General features: G+C 47.7%; 2 protein-coding genes across 6 annotated transcripts in view; one reads left to right on the top strand and one right to left on the bottom strand.

Annotated features, from left to right (window-relative positions):
• Positions 1-11534, top strand: part of CFAP100 (cilia and flagella associated protein 100) — a 42391-nt gene extending 30857 nt beyond the window's left edge. For all 4 annotated transcript variants that reach the window (XM_032149915.2, XM_032149914.2, XM_058437381.1 and 1 more), the window contains 4 exons: positions 8062-8197; positions 9173-9378; positions 10541-10634; positions 11271-11534. In XM_032149915.2, coding sequence (XP_032005806.1) covers positions 8062-8197; positions 9173-9378; positions 10541-10634; positions 11271-11384 — 550 coding nt within the window. In that variant the 3' untranslated portion in view covers positions 11385-11534. The remainder of the gene's footprint in view (positions 1-8061; positions 8198-9172; positions 9379-10540; positions 10635-11270) is intronic.
• The window catches only part of ZXDC (ZXD family zinc finger C), a 39631-nt gene continuing 35289 nt past the window's right edge, over positions 11499-15840 (bottom strand). For both annotated transcript variants that reach the window (XM_032149908.2, XM_032149909.2), the window contains 2 exons: positions 14595-14690; positions 11499-13429 (listed from right to left, as the gene is read on the bottom strand). In XM_032149908.2, coding sequence (XP_032005799.1) covers positions 13303-13429; positions 14595-14690 — 223 coding nt within the window. In that variant the 3' untranslated portion in view covers positions 11499-13302. The remainder of the gene's footprint in view (positions 13430-14594; positions 14691-15840) is intronic.

The raw sequence follows: 15840 nt of genomic DNA, 5'->3' as shown, positions 1-15840 counted from the left end.
CACCTATGTCCCACTGGTGCAGTATGGCAAAGAGTCCCCATAATGATGTGAAACCCCAGCCTCAGGCAAGACTATGTGCCCTGGAAAGCTGGGAGGTGACAGACACAGAGGAAGATGAGCTGGGGAGAGGTGGACAGGCTCCCAGCTTCCCAGATAATTGGGCAAGAAGACAGGTTCCTCCTCCAACACATGCATGCAAACGTAAACCTCATAGCAGAATGCTGGATGTGACATCCCAAAGCTGGTCTTCAGCCAGCCAAGCCATCCCTGAGAGCACCCATACTTTGTTTCCAGGGGAGTCACAGCCCATGTGTATTTAACTTCCATAAACTCAGCCATCTTTTCTCAGAAAAAAAATCAAAATATAGTCTTAAAAATATATAAAACAAATAGACAATAATAGTAGGCCTATTCCATTAAACAAATTAAATAAATAATTAATAGCCTTCCAAAAGGGAAAGCCCCAGGCCCACATGGGTTTGCTGGTGAATTCTACAAAGGAAGAATTTCATCTAAGGAAGAAATTACACCAATTCTCTACAATCACTTTTCAGAAGATAGGAGCAGAGGGAGTACTTCCTAACCCATTCTATGAAGCCAGTATGACCCTAATACCAAAACTAGACAAAGGCATTACAAGAAAGGAAAAGTAGACACCAATATCCTCAACATAGATGCAAAAATCCTCAACAAAATATTAGCAAATTGAATCCAATGGTATATGAAAGAAGCATATACCACAACCAAATGGGATTTATCCTAGGTATGCAGGGCTGGTTCAACATTCAAAACTTAACATAATCTGTCATATCCACATGTTAAATAAGAAAAGTCACATGATACGATCATAAGAAATAGCACTGAACACAATCCAACATCCATTCATAATAAAAGCTTTCAGAAAATGTGGGATAGAAGGGAATTTCCTCAATTTTGATAAAGAACACAAAAATCCTACAGCTAACATCTTACCTAATGAAAAAAAAAAACAACTAGAAGCTTTCTCATGAGATCAGAAATAAGGCAAAGAGGTCTTCTCTCACTACTGCTTTTCAAAATTGTACTGGAAGTCTTAGCTAATGTAATAAGACAAGAAAAATAAAATGTATATAGATTGGGAGGAAGAAATAAAACTGTCCTTGTTCACAGATGACATGAATGTCTATGTAGAAAATTCAAAACAATCAACAAAAAGCTCCTGATGGCCAAGTGCAGTGGCTCATGCCTGTAATTTCAGTACTTTGGCAGGCCAAGGCAGGAGGATCACTTCAGGCCAGGAGATCGAGACCAGCCCGGGCAACATAGTGAGACCATATTGCTAGAAAAAATAAAAAACTTAGCTAGGCATGGTGGCACACACCTGAAGCCCTAGCTACTTGGCAGGCTGAGGTGCGAGGATCACTTGAGCCCAGGAATGCAGTGAGCCATGATCATGCCACTGTACTCCAGTCTGGGTGACATGGTGAGACTCTGTCTTAAAAAAAAAAAAAAATAGGCTGGGTGCGATGGCTCATGCCTGTAATCCCAGCACTTTGGGAGGCTGAGGCGGGCAGACCACGAGGTCAGGAGATCAAGACCATCTTGGCCAACATGGTGAAACCCCGTCTCTACTAAAATACAAAAAATTAGCTGGGCGTGGTGGTGCGTGCCTGTAATCCCAGCTACTTGGGAGGCTGAGGCAGGGGAATCACTTGAACTCGGGAGGCGGAGGTTGCAGTGAGCTGAGATCGCACCACTGCACTCCAGCCTGGTGACAGAGGAAGACTCCATCTCAATAAATAAATAAATAATAAAAAATAAAAAGCTCTTGGAACTAATAAGCTGTTATAGCAAGAAGCAAGGTTGCAGGATACAAGATTAACATACAAAAGTCAATGGCTTTCTCATATACCAATAATGTGCAAGTGGACTTCAAAATTAAACACACAATACCATTTACATTAGCACCCTCTGAAATGAAGTACTTAAGTATAAATCTAACAAAACATGCAAGATCTATATGAGGAAAGTGTAAAACTCTGATGAAATCAAAGGAGAATAAATAGAGAGATATTCCATGTTCAGGGATAGGAAGGCTCAGCATTGTCAAGATGTCATTCTTCCCACTTGATCTATAACTTCAGTGCAATCCCAATGAAAATCCAAGAAGTTACTTTGTAGTTACTGACAAACTGATCCTGGAGTTTATATGAAGAGTCAAAATACCCAGAATAGCCAACACAGCACTGAAGATGAACAAGAAAACTGGGTGACTGACACTACCCAACCTCAAGACTTAATAAAACTACAGTAATGAAGATGGTGTTTGGTACCAGTGAAAGAATAGTGAAACAGATCATTGGAATAGAATTGAGAGCCTAGCAATTGACCCACATAAGTACCATACACTCTGAGGTAATAAATGCATGTTATGTGTAACCTGTTGTGGAGCAATGGATAACCAAAGTAGCTGGTTCTAGAACTTCAAGATAATAATAGTATAGTAGGTTTTCATTGGTGTCTGGTCTCTTTCCCTCAGCACCATGTCTGTATGGCTCATCCATGTGCAGATTTTTTTGTGTGTGGATGTAGGTTTTCAACTCATTTGGGTAAATACTAGGAAGCACAATTTCTAGATCATATAGTACAAGTATGTTTAGTTTTGTAATAAATTGACAAACTGTCTTCCAAGGTGTCTGTACCATTTTGCATTCCCACTAGCAATGAATGAGACTTCCTCTGCCAGCATTAGGTGTTGTTAGTGTTTTGGATCTGGCCATTCCAATAGATGTGTAGTGGTATTTTTTTTTAATTTGTGACTCCCAGGCATATGATTATGTACAGGAAGCATGATGCTGGCAGCTGCTCAGCTTCTGGAGAGGCCTCAGGGAACTTACAGTCATAGCAGAAGGTGAAGGCACATCTTACATGGCTGGAGCAGCAGCAAGAGAGTGAGAGTGGGGAGGTGCCACACACTTTTAAACAACCAGATCTCATGAGAAGTCACTCCTATCAGGAGAACAGTACCAAAGGGATGGTGCTAAACCATTCATGAGAAACTGCCCACATAATCAATCACCTCCCACCAGGCCCCACCTCCAACACTGGGGATTACAACTGAACATGAGATTTGGGCAGGGACACAGATCCAAACAATATTAATCATTAAACTATGGTACATCCAGAAAATGGAATATTTTTCAGTGCTAAAAGGAAATGAGCTATCAGATCATGACAAGACATGGAAGAACCTTAAATGCATACTACTAAGTGAAAGAACTCAGCCTGGAAAGGGTATATACTGTATGATTCCAACTCTATGATATTCTGGAGAAGGCATAACTGCAGGGAAACTACAAGAATCAGTGGTTACCAGGGACTTAGTGGGAGAGAGGGATGAAGAGAGAGAAACACAGCACTTGCAGGGCAATGAAAATACTGTGTATGATGCTATAATGGTGGATATGTATCATTATATAATACATCTGTCCAAACCCATAGAATACACAGTACCAAGAGGGAACCTGCATGTAAAGTCTGGACTGTGGGTGGTAATAGTGTATCCAGGTAGGTTCATTGATTGTATCAAATGTGCCACTCTGGAGGGGGATGTTGATAGTGGGAGAGGCTGTGCATGTGTGAGGGTGATGTGTGTTTGATCCTTTTAATGCACTGTTGAATTCTGTTTGATAGTTTTGGGAGGATTTTTGCATCTATGTTCATAGGGGATATTGGCCTAAGTTTTCTTTTCTGGTGTGTCTTTGTCTGGCTTTGCTATCGAGGTGATGCCGGCTTCATAGAATGAGCTTGGAAATGTTCCCTCCTCTTCCGTTTCTGGAAGAGTTTAAAAAGGATTGCTGGCTGGGTGCGGCGGCTCATGCCTGTAATCCCAGCACTTTGTGAGGCCGAGGTAGGTGGATCATCTGTGGTCAGGAGTTTGAGACCAGCCTGGCCAACATAGTGAAACACTGTCTTTACTAAAAACACAAAAAAATGAGCCAGGTGTGGTTGTGCGTGCCAGTAGTCCCAGCTACTTGGGAGGCTTAAGCAGGAGAATTGCTTGAATCCAGGAGGCGGAGGCTGCAGTGAGCCAAGATTGCGCCACTGCACTCCAGCCTGGGTGACAGAGTGAGTCTCCATCCAAAAAAAAAAAAAAAAAAAAAAAGGAAAGGATTACTATTAATTCTTTAAATGTTTGGTAGAAGTCACCCATGACACCATGAGGTCCTGTGCTTTTATTTATTAGGAGTGTTTTGATTACTATGTCAATCTCCCTATTTGTTATTGATCTGTTAAGACTATTTCTTCTTGATTCAGTCTTGGTAGGTTGTACGTTTCTAGGAATTCATCCGTTGTTTTTTCTGGATTGCCTAATAGTTCCTTTTTCTTTCTGTGCATCAATTGTAATGTCTCTTCTTTCATTTCTGATTTTATGTTAATCTTTTCTCTGCCTCTTGTGACAGTTTTTGACTTAAAGTCTATTTTTTCTATATTACTGCTGCCATTTTGTTCATTTTTTCTGTCTGTTTCATAGCTCTCTTGTTCCTCCTCTTCTGCTGTCTTTCTTTTGGGTTTGATGTTTTTGTACTTTTTGTTTTTTTTTTCAGTGATCTGCTTTGATTCTTTTCTCTTTATCTTCTTATGTATCTACTATAGGTTTTTTTTTTGTAGTTACCATGAGACTTTACATTGAGCATCTTATAATAGTCTATTTCAAGCTGATACCAAATTTACTTCAATTGCATAAACACCTCTGAATGAAACCATTTTTTGTGATGTTACCTTTACCAGTGAGATTTATACTTTTGTATGCCTTCATGTTGGTATTTAGTAACTTTTTGTTTCAATTTGTAGAACTCTCTTCAGCACTTCTCTAAGGCAAGTATCGTGGGTGACCACCTCCTTCAGGTTTTGTTTGGGAAAGTCTTTATCTCTTCTTCATTTTTAAAGGATAGTTTTGCTGCGTATAGTATTCTTTTTAGCCATTTTTTTCTTTCAGTACTTTAAATATATCAACCCGTTTTCTCCTGATCTGCAAGATTTCTGGTGAGAAATATACTGATTGTCTTATAGCAGTTCTGTTGTACATGATGAGTCACTTTTCTCTTGCTATCAAAATCTTTTTATCTTTGACTCTTGATAATTTAATTATAATATGTCCCAAAGTAGATCTCTTAGGTTCTACTTATTTGGGAATCTTTAGACTTCATGAATCTGGATATCCATTTTCCTCTCCAGACATGGGAAAATTTCAGCCATTATTTCTTTAAATAAGTTCTCTTGATTATTGGGTACAAATATAAAGTTGGATAGAAGAAATAAGATTTAGTGTTTGATACATTAGTAGCATGACAGTAGTCTAAAGTAATCTATTGTATACTTTAAAACAGCTAGAACAATTCAAATGTTTCTAGTATAAAAGACAAATATTTAAAGTGATGGACATCCCAATTACACTGATTTGATCTTATAAATTATATGAAGGTATTACCACAGGTACTCCAAAAATATGTACATCTATTATGTATCAACAAAAATAAAATTAAAAAATACTTTGCCCTCTCTCTCTCTCCTTTTCCTTGAACTCTTATAATGCATATACTGTTTCAGTTGGTGATGTCTGTAAGTCCCATAAACTTTTTTCTCTTTTTCATGTTTTTGCCCTTTTGCTCCTCTAACTGGCTAGTTTCATATGACCTATCTCTGAGTTCACTGATTCTTTCTTCTGCTTGATCTAGTCTGCTGTTACAGCTCTCTATTGAAATTTTTGGTTCAGTCATTGAATTCTTAGCTCCATAATTTGTTTTTTTTTTTTTTTTTATGGTTTCTATTTCTTGTTGACCTTATATTGTTTTCCTGATTTTGTTTAGTTGCCTATCTATGTTGTCTTACAGTTCACTGGGAGTCTACAAGACAATTATTTTGAATTCTTCTTCAGGCAGATTGTAGATCTTTATTTCTTTAGGGTCAATAACTGGAGATTTATCAGGTTCCTTTTGTGCTGTCATATTTCCCTGATTTTTCATGATCCTTGTGGCCTTGCATTGCTATCTGCACATTTGAAGAAGGAGTTGCTTCTTTCAGTCTTTAGGGACTGGCTTCAGCAGGGAAAGCCAAAGGAGAAAGCCAGAGAGCTCAGCCAGAGATTCTCCACGTGCTGGCTGGTGGGGTCTGTGGGCAGGGCCTACTGCCAGGGTCCCAGGTGGGTGGGGCCTGCTGTGGTGGGTCTACAGACAGGTGAGGTCTGCACACTGGGTGCTATCAGCCCCTGTGCCTTTTATTTGTTCTTGGCTGCCCTTGAGGTGATCCATCCATGACAGTTACACCAGGGCTCCGGCAGAGATGAGAGAGAAATGGGCCCCAAATGAATGGAAATCTGGGGGTTCCTATCATTGCAATGGTTCAGTCATTGCATTCTTAGTACCCCAAAATGAATGGAAATCTGGGGGTTCCACCTTGCTTTCTCCTTCCCCCAACAGGAGAAACTGCAGGCCAATGAGATCTCTTTCAGCACTGCCATGGCCTGGGGGAGAGGTGACATAGGCAGAGTGAAACTATTCTCTCACTCTCTATGGCTTTTCTCTGTTTTTATGCACCACTGGGTGCTATAACCTCTCCCTTGAATTCTGGAGCTCTGACAAAGACATTTTCATCCATGGATGGTTGTCTAATTAGTGTTTCTGTGGGAGGACAAGAGCTGAGGACCCCCTATTCCACCATCTTGCTGATGCTATTCCTCTGGTTCTATCGTTAAATTCTTCTATCTATAAAATCAATCTATCTATAAAATCTTCTATCAATAAAATTAATCTATAGGTTTCCTTTCTGTTTTCCCCCTTGCCACCCATTTGTTGAAGAAACCAGATCACTTTCCCTATAGTGAAGTGCTTCTCAGATTTTATGTGCACTTGAATCCCCCAGGGATCTTAAAATGAAGTTTCTGATTCAACAGGCATGGGTCAAGGCCTAAGACTCTGCATTTCTGACACACTTGCAGGTGATGCCCAGGTTGGTCTGAGGACCAACTCTGAGCAGCATGTCCCTTGTGCATCTGTTTCTTATTTCACTTGAAAGGTGAATGTTGAGGCCGGGTGCAGTGATTCACGCCTGTAATCCCAAGGAGGATCACAAGGTCAAGATCAAACCATCCTGGCTAAACATGAAACCTGTCTCTACTAAAAAACAAAAATTACCAGGCTGGTGGCGGGCCCTGTTTCCCCACGGAGGCTGAGGCAGAAGGTATGAATCAAAGGTGGACTTGTGTGACCAAATTGCCCACTGCACCCACCACCTGGCCACAGACAAACTCTCTCAAAAAAAAAAAAAAAAAAAAAAAAGAAAGGTGAATGTTGAAATTCTACTCCTATATATTCGAGAGAATTGAAAACATGTCCTCACAAAAACGTGTACCTGAATGTTCATACAGCAATATTCCCAAGAGGCAAAAGGTGGAAACAACCCAAATGCCCATCAATGGATGAATGGATCAACAAAGTGTGGCCTACGTATGCAATGGAAGATTCCTCAGCCATAAAAAGAAATGAAGTGCTGACACATGCTGCAACATGGAGGGACCTTGAATATATGCCGGATGAAAGCAGCCAGTCACAAAAGAAAACATGTTGTGTGACTCCATTTTTATGAAGTGTTCAGGGTAGACACAAAGTAGATTCATGGTGGCTTAAGACCAAAGGATAGAGGGGACAATGAAGAGTGACTGTTAATGGGCACGGGGTGATGAAATGTTCTAAAATTAGATTATGGTCATGGTTGTGTAAACTCCTTGAATATACAAAAAACTACTGACTTGTATACTTTATGATGGTTATGCTAATTTTATTGTCTGTGAATTATGCCTCAATGCAGCTGTTTATTTTCTTTAATGTTGATTAATATTTTACATTTTCCCCTACATTCTACCAGCATTTCTGACCCCTGGGCAGGCAGAGACTTGGCACCCATGATCCTTCAGCCCTCAGGACAGCTGGTAGGGGCAAAGCACTGTACAGACAGGCTCAGAGAAATGATGTGCCCAGGGCTGCGCTGAGTGACTGATGCCCTGCCGGTTTTCCCCTCCTCCAGGGACAGGGAGGTCAACCAGCTGAAGCAGTGGGTCACCACAGTGATGATGTCCATCACCAAGGAGGAGGACACAGCAGCTGAGCTGGAGCTCAAAGCCCGAGTCTTCCACTTCGGCGAGTACAAGGGTGATCAGGAGGTAAGCTGGGGATCAAGGTGGCCAGAGGCCCAAGGGAAGGAGGGACCCTTGGGCACCCACTGGACGAGCCCTGACAGCCCCTGGGAAGATGGAGGGCAAGGCCCGGGTGAGTGCCCTGCAGCTGCCCTTGCCCTGCCTGCCTCCAGGAGCCACCACATATATCGATGCCTGTGCCAGCCAGCTTAGTTGCCCCCATGCCTCATTCATTGCCTCATTCTTTTATTCAACAAATGTGTCTGCTTCTTAAACACATATATTGTGTCTGGCAAGGTGATCCTGAAGCAGGGGAAGAGGGGTGTCCTCAAGCCAGGCTGAGAGGGTGAGAGAATTGAGAGAGAAGAGAAAGCCAGTGGTGTTCTGAGCAGCAGAAGCCAGGACCCAGCCAAAGGCTCAGCCCACTCCCCACCTGACAGCACACCTGGGGCCACCCGGGGCATGGGATGGCTTCCTACTGTCAAGTGCCTGCTGTATGTCAAGCACAGGGCCAAGGGTGTGGGACACAGCCATGAGCAAGACAGCGCTCCCGATACAGCCAGAGTCTATGGGCACTGGCTGAGCTCAGGCTAGGCTGAGCTGCCTGCCTGCTGCTCCTCTCTCCTCATACAGCCCACATGGAGGGGCTGTTATCTGTTTTCTAAGTGTCAGAACAGTCTCAGAGAGGACATAGCCCTGTGGGGTGCCCAGGGTGCAGGGCTCCCTGGAGGAGGGGACTGGGCCCTGTTGGCTCACCAGAGGCAGCTGGGGGAGGGGCTGGAACCAGGGATCTGGCTGACTCCAGGGGCCCCGGGGGATAGGCTGCTCTAGCCAAAAAAAGCCAGTTCCCCAAGTTCTGTTTCAGCCCATGTTCTCAGAGCTCCCACTGTGTGCCAAGTGGTGGCCCCCACCTTGGGAGGTCAGCAGGCCACTGCTGAAGGCACTGGCATGGGGGTGGGTTTCAGCCTGCCAGCACCCTGCTGGAAGCTGCTTCCTCCACAGGATAAGCTGCTAGAGAGCCTCAACTGCAAGGTGCTGGATGTGTACCGGCACTGCACTGGCACCCAGGAGGAGGCCAACCTGGGCACCGTGCAGATGCTGACCATCATTGAGCATCAGCTGGATGAGCTGCTAGAGAACCTGGAGCGCGTGCCCCAGGTCAAGATCGAGCAGGCCGAGAGGGCAAAGGCGAAGGAGCGGCGCATCAGGTGAGCTCTAGGCCCTCCCTGCCAGCTGCTGTGTCTGGGCTGGCCCTGAGGGCAGAGGGCACATACAGGCCCTGCCCTCAAAGCACTCCCAGGAGACAGGCCCCTCATGCTCTGTGCTATGAGAGACAAAAGCCCGCGTCTCGGGGGGATCTAGAGGGGCATCACAGTCAACTGGGGGGTGTTTAGGGAAAGCTTCCTAGAGCAAAGGACAGTGACTCGATGTGGCCAGGAGGCTCAGGGAGGGACAGGGTCTAGAAGATAGAAGAGATGGAGCTCAGTTACAGTGTGGCTAGCATGGCCAGCCTCAAAGACATGGAACAGCAGTGGAGGGCTTTAAGCAGTGGGGCAAACACGGCCAAGTAGGGTGTGGTTAGATTCTTCCCTCTGGGGCTTGACTGGAGGGGCTGGAGGCTGAGGACAAGGGCAGCTGCCAGCACCCAGGAGAGAAGGCATGCTGGAGCGGAAGACAAAGTGCAGAGGCTCAGAGAGCCTTGGGAGTTTCAGCTCGGAGGGAAGTGGAGGGGGGCAGATGGGCAGCAGCTTGCTATCTGTCGGGACACCAGCCTGAACCCAAGGTAGATGGGGGTTGTGGCTTCCCTGGCCTGTGAGCATCCCAGTTCATCCACCCCGTAGAGGGCTCTGAGACAGCACACTCTGCAAACATCCATCCATTCCCCCAAGCACAGGGGCTTCTCCTCTGGGTCCCTGGTACCCTGCTCAGAGTGGGCACTAGACCAGGCTTTGATGACCGAGAGTATACACAGGAAGGAGACAGGACTCTTGCTCCAGAGGCATGCTGGCCTTCATGGTGGCAAGGGAGGCCACAGTTGCACAGATCAGGCCATGGGTGTAGATTCAGGGAAATGTGCCTCTGGGAGGGGTCTGCTGGATGAAGCTTAGATTCAGCCCTTGCAGGAGGCCAGAGCCAGGGCCTCGGAGCAGCAGGGCCCTGGTTGTCCTCCTCTGGGCCTAGGCCACCTTGGCCAAAAGCAGCAGTGCTTTGGCTGTGGATAGGTATTGAGGCCTTGACCTGGCAAAAGAGGTGAAGAAGAGCTGGGAGTTTTCTTGAGGGAGGACATGGCCTGGCCTGGGGACTCCGTGTGGAGATTACACAACACCTCCCAGGTTCCCCCAGTTTTCAATGTCATTTCTTGCCACCCAGACTTCGAGAAGAGAAGCTCCAGATGGAAAAGATCCTACAGGAGGAGCGTCTGCAGCGGGCCCGGGCACGCGCCCAGGCTGAGATCAAGAAGAAGGTAGGCAGGGTCGCCCCGGGGGTCTCTGCTGGAGGGGGTCCCAAGACAGCATGGCAGCTGAGGTCCTGCAGCCCAAGCCCCTGATGCCACCACTCTGAAGGCATTCACTGAGGCTCTGAGGGAGACAGCCTGCCTTCAGAGCAAGGCCCCTCCCAGGACCTGCTTCCTGCAGGGGGCTCTTCCCCAGGCTGCCAACCCATGGTCCATGCTGGGCTGAGACTGGTTCAGCCATGCCCACCCACCCCAGCCAGGTACACTCTGCTCAGGAGCAGGGTCCCACCACCCTACCCACACTCCGGCCAGACCCCAAGCCCTGCTCACTGCCTGTCACTGGGGTCCCCCTACTGCTGTGTCCCAAGGCTCCCACCCTTCCTGCCTTCTGACCCTGGCAACAGGAAGCAGATCCCCCTGCCCCCACATCTAAGAGGTGGTGCTCCAGGGACTAGGCTTGATAAATGCCAGGCAGACTCACAACCCCAGTATTTCAGAGTTAACTCCAGCCCTCAGCCTGCAGTGCTGACCAGAGTGGCCTGGAGCTGACTGGAGCTGCTGGGCCTCTCCCTGCACCAGGGGCAGGGGTATATGGGCATATGGCTCACTGGGCAGCAAGGCTCACTGGGCTTGTTTTCCCTGCAGAGAGGCAGGACACTGGTATGCCGCTCACAACCCCCAGCCCACAGGATCAAACAACAGTCTGAGCACACACTGATGGACAAGGAGAAAGAGGAGCTGCTATTTTTCTTTACTTAATCTTCGCAGACCATAGCTGTTCTGGATGAAGGCTTATCAAAGATGCTGGCAGAGGAAGCAGACTGGGTTGGGTCTCGAGTGGCCCAACTGAGTCCTCTCTGTCTCCTGTGTGCTCCCTTCCTCACCTGAATAAATTCATGTCTCTCTGGAGTCTTGAAGGCCTGTTTAAGGGTGCAGCCACCATTGCCAAATCTCAGCAATCCCCCCTCCGCCCCGTTCATCATTTAACCCTAAGCAGATGCTTGAGGGCAAGAGCATGACACCTTGGTTCTCATCTAAAACAGCTGCTCTGTGAGACAAAAGCTAATTCCACGCTGAATGTAGCGTGAGATCAGCCTCTGTGCAAAAACCAAAGAAATGCAAGCAGGCAGCTGGGTATATGGCAGGGCCAGCACGATCAACTAAAGGGGAAACAACGGGCTGAACGCCATATATATAGCTACTTGAATTAAGCCAAGGTGAAAAACCTTCCGTGCATGACTATACGAAAACTTCCATTCATTTGCACTAGGAGTTAGGCCCGTCACCAGCAGGGAACCTTGGTGACCAGAACACTGGGTGTCAGTCCCAGTCACTTCACGGTGGCATTCCCAGGGAGGCACATGGGAGAAAAGTAGAGGCCGAGAGGGCATTCCTGGGGGAAGACCCTGCTCCCCGATGGAGATGGGGTGGGTGAGGCTCCACCCCCCATGGTGGCCAAAAGCCTCCCATGGAGGGAGGAGGACTCCAGGCCACCTTGGGGCTAAAGAGCCTGCCAGGTGGGCAAGTTCTCCCCTCACCTTTAGTTGGTGACAGAGCGCCGGTCTGTGGAGAAGACTCATTTGCTGATGAGGTGTGGATTCTTCCATGTGGAACAGCACCTCAGAGTGGGACAAGACAGAGGGAGGACTCACTCAAACTTGGTGTCACCCCCAAATTCAAGAAACAAACACAGGGCAGAGTTTGAATGATTCAGTCTGAGAACCAAAACAGCCTCTGAATGAACACATACTTCAAAAGGCACAAGGCAAAAAAAACATCATTTAGGAGTGACCCTGGGTCACTGCTAAGTTGACAGACTTACAAATAAACATGGGCAAGGTGATCACCTTGTCTCCTTTTGCAAGACAGACCTCACTCTGTAAAAATATACATTGACGTATTATGTGCACATCAACCTCAATAATAAAACATACACGCGCCATCACAGTCCTACACATAATTTATGGTATTCAGAACATCAATTTATAAACTGTTGCCAAATTACCATTTAAACACTAATGTCCAAATACAGAATTTAGAAAATTATTTTAGACTTTAACTCTACTATCTCCCCGAGCTCTCAGCTATGAATTTAGTCTGGGAAGAGGGCTCTGTAATAGGCCACTGAGGTCCTCTGTCCCACCACATCATTCTCCCCCCAAAACTATCTGGCCGACTGCTCTGCCAGACTTGGGCTAGAATTTGGCTTCATGGTGGCAATGGGACCACCTGGGCCCTACAGTGTTGCAAAACCAACTTGCCCACAAACCCCATCCCAGGTGCTGGGATGCTAACACACTGAAGCTGAAAGACCACACTTGGTTTTTGCCACAGATCAAGTTGCATCTGACTAGACAGGCTGTTCTCTACCCTATTTCCTGCAGAAGTCTTTTTCTTTGTAATGCAACAACTGCTACACAGCTCAGATCCAATGGGACACGGGGAAAGGGGCTGTAGTGCACCTAGCCCTGCTGAGGGAGACCCTTGCCTTGCCAAAGCACTTTGCTCACAAAAGCAGTTTCAAAGAGTACAGCCCGAACTCATTCCTGGTAAAACAAAAGGAAAACATTTTTGATAAATGTACCCAAAAGTCTCAAAAGGGCTACGCTGGTCTTCTGAACGGAAACCAAATGAGGTCTCCCCAGGCTCATGTCATGAGTCTCAGGGAAGGTGCGTCCTAGACCGTGGCCTTGGGCCTGCCCAGGCCGAGGCTGCCGTCACTGCAGATCCTGCAGGTTGATAGTGCTTCCTGGGAACTGGGTGGCCTCCGGTCCAGCAGGGCCTCCAGATGAGGGGAGCACCTCCTGCAAAACCAAGCACTGTCATGAGGAGAGAGGAGCGAGGGGAGGCAGAGGGATCCTGTGGCTCCACACAGCAGGCAACTGACCAGGCCCGTGGTGAGACACCTGACTTCTCTTACTCAAAACTGCAGGCTCCCCTTATTCTAAACACACGTTCTTTCATGGAAAAATGAACTCAATACTGTACTGTAAATTTTTCAAGATTGTTCCGTCTGCACACTGATGTATACCCTCACATGTTCACACAGCCGTATGCCTTTTTACAGAAACAAAATCATTGTTACTTCTGCAACCCTTTCTCTGCACTTCTCGCGGTGCGCACTCTCCCAGGTATTAGGTGTCCGCCTGCACCCTCACAGCTGACCGGGATGCGGCCCAGGGCTATGGAGGCCCCATCTAGCCTGTCTCCTCCTTCTAGAAGAAGTATTCCTGCTGTTGCACCATTTTACTCCGGGCTACGGTGATTATGTCACTACCTTATTTTTTTAGGAGCAGTCCCAGGAGGGGGCTGCCAGGCAGGATGGAGTAGACACTTCTGAAGTTCTCTGATCCATGCTGCCAAACTGCCCTCCAGCTCACCCCTCTGCAGCCTGGGTGCCTGGCCCTCTGCTCCCACCAGTGCTTCTGTCCAAGTTTGGTTTTGATTGCAAGGGAAATGCCGAATAGCCAAATTTGAATGCAAAAAAACTAAAACACAATTTGCATGGCTTATTGTAAATATATAAACATGTAAGGCAAATTGTTAGAAATGTGATAAGCTATACACTTTCGCTATTTCATATCAAACTCTGAATCATTCACTGCCACCCATCCTTAGCTTAACCATGTAAGCAAACTACTGAATTCATCCGAGTCTATTCTCCCACAGGTTGGGCCCTGGCCAGCCCTCTTCCCACAGAAGTAGCTGGAATTCCTAGGCACAACACTTTCAAGAGCATATTAACTTCTCCTGCTTTGTTTACCAGCAGGAGCTGCAGCGTCCTACAGATCTGAGCTCCACTCACCCACCTTCTCCAGAAGGCAGCAAGACATCCTGGCAACCAACCCACTGAGCCTCCCAAGCCACGCGGCCTCAGTGACCAGCCTGCAGCTGTGAAGCCAGCCTTTTGGAAGTCGAAGGCTCTGCGAGTCTCAATAGGAAAAACAAAGGGCAGTAAGGCATCCAGACCTGGAGGACGTAGACGGGCAGGTCCACAGTGAGGAAGGGGAGGAAGGCGGCTGGGCCGCGGGCCGAGGGCAGGACACCTTCGCCGGAGGGGTCATCCTGGGAAGGCAACACAGAAAGGCCTGTCACATGTCTGTGAGAGTGCAGCAACAGTCCTTGTCTCACCTGAGAAGTCTCCTCCAGCTGCAATGCGTGGCGGAACCAGCCCACCCCCTGTATTCCAAGGGAGGCCCGAGGACCCAGCAGGAATTGTTTATGGGGGCTGGGTACTACCTGTTCCCACCTGATTCTCATTCTGTCACCTTGATCCCAGCAGCTTTTGCTGGGCCTGGAACCTTCTGCTGTCCAGCTCCTCCCCTCAGTCAGCCCAAATACTGATTTCCCTCCTAAGGCATGCTCCTCAACTCCTTGCGGGTGCCCTGGCACACCCTGCACCCCCACCAACCTCGTGTACCCACAGTGCTCTCCAGCAAATCCTCAGGCCCCACAGAGGGCCTTCCCTGCATGCCCCAGCTTGCCTACGGGCCAGCTGGAAGGACCAGGGCTGGTAGAGGGGCTCCTGAGAGGGGAGGCTGCCAGGCCCCTCACAGGCCAGGCTAGAAACTTCATCTGTCCCACACTTCACCTGTCCTGCACCCGCATGTCTGCCCATGGCCATTCACACCCTGAAGCGGAGCTCCTGGTGCTGCTGCCCTGCACCTCTCATTCCTTCTGCTTGAGAAGCTCCTGTGTGTCAAGCTCTGCACTACTGTTCCCATTTCATAGATGACAAAACTGAGGCCCGGAGTGCTTAAGTAACCAAGACTACACTAGCTGGTAGGGAACAGAAAAAGAACTCAAACCCAGGTTTAATCAGGTGTCTCCTAAAAGTATACCCCCTACTTGCTCCTCTTCTGCCAGTGGCACCAGCTTCCCTACCGTCTCCCTATTGCCAAGCCTCTGGTCCTGCCTCTGTACCTCTGCCCTGCCAGCTGAGGCAGTGTTTCCTTGGATGGTCCTCCCCCCTCCACTGCCCCTGCTCCTGGGGAGTTCTTACCTCTTCAGAAGCTGGAAACAAAGGACCAGTGCTCCTGCCCATCTCTAAGACAAGCTTCAGACACCGCCTGACACTCACGGCTAGCTTCCGACCAGCACAGGGCCACCCCCAGCCTCCTCCCTGCCCCCTTCCCAGCCCACCTCTGCCGAGGCCGCCCCTCCTCTTGCCTCTCTGAGCCCCAGGCCTGGTCCTGTTTCCTTGGCGAGACTCTCC

Source organism: Hylobates moloch, unplaced genomic scaffold (genome assembly GCF_009828535.3).
Source record: "Hylobates moloch isolate HMO894 unplaced genomic scaffold, HMol_V3 SCAFFOLD_4, whole genome shotgun sequence".
Taxonomy (NCBI): Eukaryota; Metazoa; Chordata; class Mammalia; order Primates; family Hylobatidae; genus Hylobates; species Hylobates moloch.
The sequence above is the reverse complement of the archived record's forward strand: the minus strand, read 5'-3'. Positions and strand labels throughout refer to the sequence as shown.